Raw genomic sequence first — 11785 nt, 5'->3', positions numbered from 1 at the left:
TTTTTCTTTTCTTTTTGAATTTCCCTTTATTGACAAATCAGGGCATCTGTCTCCAACACTAATCTAATATTCAACTGTCCACGTATCAGGCCATTTTTTTATTTTTTTTTTAACAAAAATTTAAAAACAATAACAAAATATCTCAATATATAAAATACTAAAACCTTAATTTTATATTATATTACAACCAAAGCAAAAAAATAAAACACACACACACACATTTTAAAAAATATTAAAATTTAGAGCATCTCCAGTAGTATTTTTAAACTAGCTTTTTAGTTAAATTTAGCTATTTTGTTAACTTTTCTTGCTCCAATAGACACTGTAAAATAGAAGATTTTCCTATTACTGCTACAATGAACTTTCAAGAGCATCTTCAGCAGTAAGATGTATTCTACCTAGTCAAAGCACAATTCTATATTTTAGCTACTAATTTTTTAATACCAACTCCATATTCTTTATTTTATTAAATATTATTTTTTAATCTTTTTTTTTTTTTTTTTATTCGGGATTGCTTTTGCATCATCTTGTAAATTGCAATAGAATTGATTCACGTAGGATATCCGTGTGTTATTTTTATTAAATGTTTTTTGGAAGAAATAATAAATAATTAATCATTGTAGTTTACCTAAATTACAAATTTCTTCATATCGTATTAAAGTAACCGTACATTTGATTTTACTTTGTTAAAAGAATAGGGGTATTATACAAATATAACAAAATAAGTAGACTTTTTGATACAATTTGATAGTTTGACAGGCTACTGTAGTTATTTATATTTTTTTCTTTTTTTTTTTTGTAAATAAAATACCCCAAATATTTAGTTGCACAAAAAAGTTTACCAATAGCTTTTTTGTGAACTAAATTTTGCTGAACTAAAAGTGGTATCTGTCTAATTGTTCACAAAAGAATTTCAGAATTGTCTGAAAGTGGCGGGGGTTCTAAAATTTTGGGCACTGTTTATTGTCTGAAGACCTCCCGCGCGCCACTTTTAGTTCCCCACTCTCACGCTAGCTGTCTCTCACTCTCACTCTCACTCTCACGCTGTCTCTCAATCTCACTCTCTCACTCTCTCGAGCTCACTCTCACTCTCTCCCTCCCTCTCTCTCGAGCTCTCTCTCTCTCTCACTCACTCCACGCAAGTTTCTCTCTCTCCGGCAGCTGTTTCCGGCGCACCTCTCTCACTGCCAGCTCTCACTCCAGTGTTCATCAACTCTCTTGTAGCTCTCTCAGGTATGAGTTTCTCCTAAACCCTTGCAAACCTTAAATGCCTCTCAATCACTCAATAATATCCATGAATTGTGATTTGAAGAAATGGGTAAAGAAAAGGAGCAAGAATGGGTAAAGAAAGTTATCACAATTCTTATAAATTCACACTCTAATAGCTCAAGAATGGGTTAATAATGAATTAGTTTCACAATATTTCTTTACCCATTCTCAAATGAATTAGTTTCACAATATTGCTTCATTTATCATGAAATTGCTTGTAAATGCAAACTCTAATAGCTCAAGAATGGGTAAATAATGAATTAGTTTCACAATATTGCTTCATTTCTCATGAAATTGCTTGTAAATTCAAACTCTAATAGAGGTTCTAGATGGTACGTTTGATTGTCTACTTGTTGCTTTTTACACCATCTTATATTGCTTCATTTCTCATGAACCTCTATATACATTTAATTGGAAGATAGATAGTGGACTATTGGACTTATAGTGGTTGGTTGGTTGATTGTGATAATTTGCACAAATGTTGTGAGATCTTGGATGTTATTTCGTGCTTAAAATTTGAAATTATTGATATTCATTGATGTAAAAAATTATTGATAATTTACTTAAGAAATACAATTTTCATTTCATTTAGGCTAACTTGGTAGTGTTCATCAACCAATAAATCCTTGGTAACAAAGAAACGAAAATTAAGGATCGATGGAAATGTCATATCAACTTGGTGGGATGAGAGTGTAGTTTTAGTATTTCTTAAGTAAATAATATTAATAAACTTTTACAACTCACAAAGATGAAGCAGAAACTTTAAAGCGGCCAACTTATATCAATGTTAGATGACCTTTCATTTAAAAATTGGATGTTAGATGACCTTTCATTTATTGGGCATATATGTTAGATGACCTTTCATTTAGAAAATTAAAAAAAAAATCACTTAAATGAAGCTTTTTTTTTTTGTATAAGCTCCTCTGCTACCTCCATTGCCTTTTAGAAATTAGGTGGGTTCGTTTATCTCAACTTATAGAATGTTGTGACAAATTGATGTTTCATATCACAAGTAGAAAATAAAGAATAAAATAAGTTCATAAAACATACTAAGATTTACATTATTCGTCTTAACAAACTTATATTCATGGACGAAAATAATAAGAAACTTAAAAGAGTTGTATATCCCTACGAGAATTTTGAAGGCAGTCAAAAGAATCACAAAAGGAAAAAAGCAAAGTTACTACTTGGGTATTAGAGGACCCTTTAATCTTTATGTACCATGAGAGAGTCCAATTCCCCCCTTTTCTCATTACACAAACAGTCTTTATGTGGCTTTGATCCTTATACACTAGACATGCCCCAACATCATCTTTTTCTTATCTTTCCCCAATAGAAAGATTCTATCTCTCTCTCTCTCTCTCTAGGGTTTGAATCACAAGCCAAACAGGGAGCCACCATGGTGTGCATGTGAAGTTATCACTAGGGATCTTGGTCACCCCTCCTGTTACCTGAGCAAATTACAAAAAGGGTTTGCTTTTCCTATTTTGAAAGATTTGAGTTTAAGATATTACTTTCCACCCTTTTATATATTGGGGAAATTAAGAAGAATCATGACAAGCGTTCGATTGAGTTTTGGGATGTAGCTAGTGGCTACAATCTCCTATCCAGATTGCAGTCCATAGCTATTGTGAGAGGCCCCTAATACCCAATAAATGAAAGGCAATGGAGGTAGCAGAGGAGCTTAGGGCCAAGGCCAAGCAGGAATTGGATGGCTTTGAGAAGTATGGTGAGAGTGTGGTACCTCTTTACAGCTTTGTGGATTATGCTGCTGGTAGAGGTTTTAGTGTTGGTGGTGCAAGTTAATGGATAGAATTATGGCCAATGATTCTGGTTTAGATGAGGAGTCCAAGAGCTTTGTGGTAGCTCTTGGAGAAACGATACTATCGGAATTGCATAGGAGAGAGAGGCTCAAAAGCGGGATCTACGAAAGCATTCTATTTTAGGCAATTGTTTGCTTGAAGAGGACTCAACAATTCTTAAGAGCACACCATACTCTATGTCCTTAGCTGATGTTGGATTAAGTCCCATGATTTCTTTTTCGTATGAGTATGTTTTTTTTTTTTTTTTCTAAAGTGTTAACTAAACCGGAGGAAATGGAATTGGATGAAATTAATCTTTGCAATTTTTCTCTTCTCAAACACATCTGTTAGATGACCTTTGATTATATATTTATTTTTCTCTTCTCAAACACATCAAATAATTGAACTGGATTTTGATTAATTTTATGAAATTAATCTTTTGTATAAATAAAGGTTATTGCATATATGTTAGATGACCTTTCATTTAGAAATCATGGCCCTAATATGCATTACAACTTCTTCTTCTTCTTGTTTTCTTCCCTAATCAATACGATTAAAATTCAAAAATAAGGTCCTCTATTTGTGTATAAGGTCCTCTATGTCTGGTGTATAAGGTCCTCTATTTGTGTCCACAGAAGCAGGAAGATGTTCTGCAAACGCCTATCTGCGATCGATCGCATCAGGCCTGCGATCGATCGCAGGGTACTCTGTTTCTCAGTTTCAGCTTCTGATCCTGCGATCGATCGCAGCATCAGTAGGTTCCTCACATTGGGTGTCTGGTACTGCGATCGATCCTGCGATCGATCGCAGCATCAGTAGGTTCCTCACATTGGGTGTCTGGTACTGCGATCGATCGCAGCATCAGTAGGTTCCTCACATTGGGTGTCTGGTACTGCGATCGATCCTGCGATCGATCGCAGTTTGCTCTGATTCCGATTAGTTAAGTTTAATGGATTAAAGTAAAGTTTAATGGATTAATGGATTAAAGTAAAGTAAAGTTTATTGGAACTTTGCTCATGTAATTGCTAATATTAGGCTTTAAAATTAGGGTTAAATACGAAAGTGGCCCATGTGTTTTTGAGTTTTTAAAAATGGTAAAATTAGTCCTTGTATTTTTTGACACTTTAAAATCAATCTTTCTATGTATTTTCGTTAGTGGGCCATTTGTCACGTGTCAAAAAAATCAATTGGTCAAATCACGTTGTGTTATGTGTACTATCTCCGCATAATCATTTCCCGACAATAATCAAATACTTCCAAATCAATTTTTCATCTTGTCCCTAGCTCCACATGGATGGGTTTCTTTCACACCTAACCCATCCTCGTTGCCCTAGCATTGCCATTCTTCCCATATTTAGTCAATTTAATCTTACAAATCAAATATTATATTTGTGGACTTATGTTGACTCCACATAAATCAATGGTGGACTACATAAGTCTAATAGTTGATCTCTTGAGTGTGTAAGAGAATATAAGCCAAATATCAAAAACTTATTGACCGCTAACATTTCTCTAAAAAATGTAAAACTGTCATTGAGCTAAACTAGTAAATAAATTACAAATAGAAATTTGTTCTAAACTAGTAACCCACTTCTAGAATATTTTGTTAGGTAACATCGCATTGAGCTAGCATCATTTCGTATATATTTGTTCTAAACTAGTAACCCACTTCTAGAATTCTCTCATTACTCATGCTCCTTTTAAACTTTCCCTCTCTTAATATTTGAGAACAGACCTCCCATTTAATTCTATTAATTCAATTCTTAAGAATCTGATCTTCTAATTCCCTTGTGTGCGTACATGTACGTAACGAATAACCTTTAATAGGGACATCAATATGGATAGGAGTTGGATGCGGGAAAGTACGCGATGTTCAGAGCGATTTCAAAAAGGTGTGGAAGAATTCATGGGAATGGCAGTTAAATCAGTTGATTCACGTGATATGACAAAGTGTCCATGCCGTGATTGTGCAAATCGATATTATTCTCATATTAGCGAGGTGAAGGGTCACTTGTATATGAATGGATTTACTCCGACATACACTAGATGGATATTTCACGGGGAAGATCATTTTAGGGAAAACACTTCTACAAACATGCACACACATACAAGTGAAATGATGGAGGAGGTTGATGCAGTTGAAGAATTGTTAGACGATGTATGTATGGGGACATTTGTTGATGCTAACATCGGAGAATCCTCTACTTCACAGGGCCCCACAACTGATAATCACGAACAAACAAGCTCCTTCTACCAATTTTGGGAAGATGGTTTACGAGAACTTTATCCAGGCTGCAAGAAATTTACACGAATTACTTTTATACTGAAGATGCTTCATATAAAGGCGTTCTGCAACATGAGTAACAAGGCGTTTGATATGATGATTGACTTGATAAAGACGGCCCTCCCAGATGGAGAGACATTGCCACGCTCGTATAGAGAAGCAATACAGTTTAGGCGACACTTGGGATTCGGTTACGATAAGATACACGCATGCAAGAATGGTTGTGTGCTTTTTTGGAAAGAACATGCAGACAAAGTGGTATGCCCAAAGTGCAACAATTCAAGATGGATTGATGGCAAAGGCAGAAAAAGTAATATTCCTCAAAAGGTCTTACGGTATTTCCCAATAAAATCGAGGTTACAACGGTTGTTTATGACAAAAGAAATGGCCAAGGAAATGCGGTGGCACAAAGAAGGTCGAGAAGATGATGGCAATACTCTCAGACACCCCGCCGATTCTATTGTATGGAAAGAGTTTGATAAAAGACATGAGTGGTTTGCAAGTGATTCCCGCAACGTGCGGCTTGGCTTAGCAAGTGATGGTTTCAACCCATATGGTAATATGAGTACAACATATAGCATATGGGCAGTAATGTTAACGGTGTACAATCTCCCTCCGTGGATGTGTATGAAGAGTCCAAATTTGATGTTGCCCCTTATTATCCCAGGGCCTTCAGATCCTGGAAAGAATATTGATGTATATTTGCGGCCATTGGTTGATGACTTGAAAGATTTATGGAATGAAGGCATACGCGTGTACGATGCATCAAAGAAAGAGACATTTCAATTGCATGCGACATTACTATGGACTATAAATGATTTTCCTGCATATGGAAAATTATCTGGGTGGTCTACAATTGGAAAGCTTGCATGTCCAGTATGTAATAAGGATACATCGTTCAGGTATTTGAAGTATGGGCATAAGGTGTGCTTCATGTGTCATCGTCGGTGGCTTCCTCAAGAGCATCCATGGCGCAAAAGAGGAGATTTGTTCGATGGTACAGAGGAGCATAGATTGCAACCTGAAGAATTGTCTGAAAGTCAATTGTTGAAACAGCTAAGAGATGCTGAGGGTTTGCAATTTCGAAAAACAAGCGGGAGAAAGAGAAAGAACACAGATGTTGTGTTGAATTGGAAGAAGAGAAGTATTTTCTTTGAGTTGCCTTACTGGTCAAGCTTGAAACTACGTCATAATTTAGATGTAATGCATATTGAGAAGAACATATGTGAAAGTATCTTAGGTACGTTGATGAATATCGATGGGAAGACCAAGGACACAGTCAAGGCACGAAGAGATTTACAGTTGATGGGTATACGTAAAGAATTGCATGTGCAGCCAAATGGTGAAACTTATAGGATGCCACTTGCGAAGTACACCTTGACAAGAGATGAGAAGAAGAGTTTATGTGAGTGGTTGAAAGGTGTTAAATTTCCTGACGGGTATGCATCTAACATTGGTCGATGTGTGAACAAGCTTCCTGGTAAAATTTCGGGTATGAAAAGCCACGATTGTCATGTCTTCTTACAGCGCTTGCTTCCTGTTGCAATTCGAAATTTCTCTACGTCGGAAATACGAACAACATTGACCGAGTTCAGTACATTTTTTACGCAGTTATGTGCACGGACGTTGAAAGTTGATATCCTAAAACAAATGAAAGTCGACATTGTAACAATTTTATGCAAAATGGAAAAAATATTTCCGCCAGCTTTTTTTGATGTTATGATCCATCTAGCACTTCATTTACCTCGGGAGGCCGAGCTTGCTGGTCCCGTACAAAACCGTTGGATGTATCCGTTCGAAAGAGAACTTGGAAGATATAAGAAGTGGACGCGTAACAAAGCGCGTCCAGAGGGGTCTATTGTCGAGTGTTACTTAGCTGAGGAGAGCTTGACCTTCTGTTCCAGGTACCTTCGGGGGATTGAGACAAGATGGAACCGTGAACGGAGAAATGTTGACGTTGATGTTGTAGAATTGAGCCAGCGCTTGGATGTGTTCTCCCAACGAGTTCGGCCGTTAGGAGCAGCTAAATTAGTAACACTGGATGCTAATGATTTTGCTAGGGCACGATGGTATGTGCTTACCAATTGTAACGAAACGGCCTCATATTTGGAGTAAGTTTAGTAATGGCCTTTGTGTTTTACTTGTTACGACATGTTATAATTGTAGGGTTGATGATCATTTACCAATACGTTTATTTTTCATGCAGTGAACATTATAATATGATCAAAAGAGAAGGCGGCCGTGACATTGATAAAAAGCATGAAGCTAACTTTGAACGTTGGTTCCATAAACGTTTATACAATAGTGGGCGTACTGCAGCCAATGACTCAAAACACTTATATGATCTTGCATGTGGGCCTGATCGTCATGTTCATTCGTATAGAGGTTGCATCGTGAATGGGGTTAGGTATCACACAAAAGAATGTGCAGAAACTCGTACTACTCAGAACAGTGGTGTTTCTGTTTCAGGTGAGGACGAAACCTCAATAACGGAGTATTATGGTGAGTTAAAAAATATTCTAGAGTTACGTTACCCTGGCCAAAATCTCGTGTACTTGTTTGAGTGTGATTGGTGGGACACTGGGAGTGCAACAGGAGTACGAATGGACCAAGGCTTCATGATTGTGAATACTTCTCGTAAATGGTGTGAATCCGACCCGTTCATCTTAGCATGTCAAGCTTCGCAAGTGTTTTACTTGGATGATCCCAAATTGGGTGGTAATTGGAAAGTGGTGCAGAAGTGGATCAATAGAGACATCTATGATATTCCAACAGTACAAAAGGGAGATAATACAGAAGATGACCAAAGACTCAGTGATGACGTATACCAGGAAGGTGAATGTGTTGGGGGTAATATGGTCTTTGTTGATGAAGCGAATGTTGAAGCCTCCACTCAATTACGTAGAGATGATGCGACAATAGCAATTGACGAATTATATATTCAACTTGATGCAAGCATGTTTGCCAACGATAACTTGCCAGACGAGGACCATTATACAAACTTTGATGAGGAAGAGGAGTTATGTAGCGACAACGATATAGACTCTGAACACGAAGAGGACTCTGAACACGAAGAGGACTCTGAACACGAACAATCATCTTCAAGTAACAGTGCTACAGATTCTGAATATGAATCTGATGATGAAATGTGTTGAACACATAAGCTCAAATTTGGTGTAAGTACAAAGTGTATTAGCATATTTAATGAAATTGATGCTCTCTCTCTCTCTCTCTCTCTATATATATATATATATATATATATATTGTGGTGTTTTTATTTTTATTTTTTACTAGCATGATTATTGTATGTTTGTCAAAAATATTGAACATGCTATATGGTTATAAATTGACTAATATAATTTTGTGGTTTTTGACTTGTTAGCAGATTGATCATAACAATGACAACAACAGGACGCAAACGTGTTCCAGCAGCACGAGGCCGAGGCCGAGGCCAAGGTCAAGGCCGGGGCCTTATTGACGAGCATGAGAGTCCGACTCTCAATTCTGGGTTTGGTGATACAGATATGCATGTGTCGCCCTCGCCCCCCCTCCTCCTCGAGTCAGTGGATGGGCATCCTTCGCATGAGTCTAATAATCCTATTCACTCAGTGGCAGGATTGGATTCACAGGGAGCCGCCCCTACTGCATCTTGTAAGTTCATGAATTTTATATTTATGAACTGTTATTTTTGTATTATTTTGGTTTGTTATAGACATTTGACAATATACTTTTCCAAATATAACTTACTACGTTACCATGTTTTGCATAACAGCTACCACGTCTGTCAGAAGTGTAAGGGGTAAGGCCAAGTGTAAGAAGTTGAGTGACCATGTACTTAAGCATGGTCCCGTAGTGCTAAACATCTCAAATAGACACCGGGCACCTGTAGGCGAGAATGCATCATGGTTTGCAAGCAAGATTGGGGAGATTATTCGTAACATGTGCGAACTCCATCACGGTGAATGGAAAAAGGTCCCAGCTGAAGAAAAGAGCAAGTTGTTGTTTCATGTTCAGGTATGAATATCAATGTAATGTTTAATAATATGTTTCGTATGGAAAATTAATGTGACACATTTTTTACCATTGTTTTCTTATCTATTATGTATCAGTCAAACTTCGCACTGAATATGGAACGATACGAGCACATCAAAGCTGTTGAAAATAAATTGGGTCGTGCATATGCTAGGCTTCGTTCGAACTTGTATAGGGATCATTACAAGAAATATTTTGACGGCATTGATAAAGACGATGATGAGGGGATTGCCAGGGCTAAGGCTATTGGGAGGGAAAACGTGCCAGCGGGGTATGGTCCTCAACAGTGGAACCTAATATGTGACTCATTTGATGACGGTAAATGGAAGGTAAATATATATTATTATACTGATTAGAATATTCAAATTGATATAATTTGCATGCACTTGAAGACATTTTATGAATAATTGTGTTTTTTTTTTCTTTCCAAATTTCATAGAAAAAGTCTGAACGAAATACCCTAAACAGAAGCAAATTGGAAACAAATCACACAGCTGGGACTTGTTCATTTGTCAATGTCATTTACAAAAAGGTAAGTATCTCGTACCATAATTTAATGAAAGTAACGTTATTTAGTGTAAACTTTGATTATATGTATTATGTGTAGGAACAAGAAACAAAAGTGAAGCCTAATCCTGTTGAACTGTATGAGGTTACCCATACAAGAAAAAAGGATAAACAGTTTGTGAACGACAAATGCAAAAGTCTATATGTAAGTAATTGTTTACGCTCCGATCATTAAGTTGATTAGTGAAGAACATGAATAGTAAACTTGCATGAAGTATATGTTAAACTAAGGCCAACTATGACTTGTGCAGCTTCAAATGCAAGAATTAACAACCAGTGAGGGCTTAGAGGAAGGCAATGTGGAGGGAACAAGTGTGGATGACCGAATGCAAGAAATAGTCACACAAGTACTAGGGGGCCGACGAACTGGGCACGTTAGAGGAATGGGATGCGGTCTTATTCCTACCCCTTTAAGAACTTCATCTCAAGCGTTCACCCAGTTCGACAACCACGATGAGTGTAGGAAAAGACAAGAAGATACTCAAAGCGAGCTTCAACAGACTAGAATTGAACTTCATCAGTACAGAGAGAATTTGCAAGCCAACGTTGAGGAAACGAACAAATTAAAAGCCACTGTTGAGTTCTTAATGTCACGTATTGGAGGGTTAGTGAAACTTTACCTATGCATTAATTTTACAAAAACACACATACTAAATAATCGTTAAAAAGCTTATTGATCATTATATGAAATTTTATTCTATTAGGTCTGGAGGGAGCTTGCTTGGAGGTGCATCAAGTGAAGCCAACAATTGAGGGAGCTTTGGAATAACTTTATTTAGGATGTACTCTTTGATAGCATGTATTTGTGATATATTTTTTGATACTATGTATTTGGATAGTTGTTGGTACTTTCTATTTGCTAATGTGTATTTGACTATTTGTTGATCGTGATCTGTTTGGTAATGTATATCTGTTGGTACTTTTTATTTGGTTTATATTATATTAAGATATTCGCAAAATTTTTGGTTCAACAACTTTTGAGTTAGTAAATCTCCCTTGACATGGTTATCAAGGTTAAAGAACTTTGAGTAAACAATGCAAGGGAGTAATAATATCTTTCTAAATTTTATTTTTAAGTGTATGCAGGATGACAAGAGTACAAGAAAGTTAAACCGCCCAAGCAGGTTCTCGCTTTAATATATTTCATGAAGAAACACATTTTTAGTATCTCTTTCTCTATCATTTTGGGTTTCATTTTCATTGTCTTTGATATTATATATTGGTTCATTGTGGTAGATTACTCAAATTGCTTATGAGGATGAATTGGCAAGGAAGAGAATGCAGATAAGTACTTTATTTTGGGTTTTGGAATTTTGCTGCCCATGAATTGTAAAACATATATTTAATAGTTTTCTCCCTTGGCAGGTTTGGTTAATGGGGCAGTTCTCACATATTTTTTATGATTTTGATGAGGTTAGTCATTTTGAGTTATGTTTCTTGTGGGCATTTAGATTAGTTTGATTATTTCATATATTAATTGATTCATCAAAGAATGTTGTTGTGTACTTAAACATAAATGCAATGTTTCTTATAGAGGTACTCTACGTGCATTTTATTTGCCCATGCATGGAGTTATGTTTCTCCGGATAAGTTTTCCTGCTGAATTCTTTTAGTGTTGGTTTCTTCATAGTGAACTTTTTTTTTTGGCCTCAATCTTGTTAGGCGCACAATGCTTATCATGGTGTTGGCATTGTCAAATTGATGGGCCGTAGCAGTAGATATATAGCTATGCATGCATCCCTAGCTAGTGGAGAAATTGACATATGTTTGATTCATGAGGTACTTATTACTAGCAATTAATTGGATAGTTATCTTTGTGAGCTGTTACTGA

General features: G+C 36.5%; 1 protein-coding gene across 1 annotated transcript; it reads left to right on the top strand.

Annotated features, from left to right (window-relative positions):
- The first annotated feature begins 9852 nt into the window (after window positions 1-9852).
- LOC148583489 (uncharacterized) lies at window positions 9853-10746 on the top strand. Its single transcript, XM_088510900.1, has 4 exons — window positions 9853-9919; window positions 9995-10099; window positions 10206-10558; window positions 10659-10746. The coding sequence occupies exons 3-4, from the start codon at window positions 10212-10214 to the stop codon at window positions 10705-10707; spliced, it is 396 nt and encodes a 131-aa protein (XP_088367026.1). The 5' UTR covers window positions 9853-9919; window positions 9995-10099; window positions 10206-10211; the 3' UTR covers window positions 10708-10746.
- Window positions 10747-11785: the final 1039 nt, after the last annotated feature.

Source organism: Corylus avellana, chromosome 10, assembly GCF_965113065.1.
Source record: "Corylus avellana chromosome 10, dhCorAvel1.hap1.2, whole genome shotgun sequence".
Classification (NCBI taxonomy): Eukaryota; Viridiplantae; Streptophyta; class Magnoliopsida; order Fagales; family Betulaceae; genus Corylus; species Corylus avellana.
The sequence above is the reverse complement of the archived record's forward strand: the minus strand, read 5'-3'. Positions and strand labels throughout refer to the sequence as shown.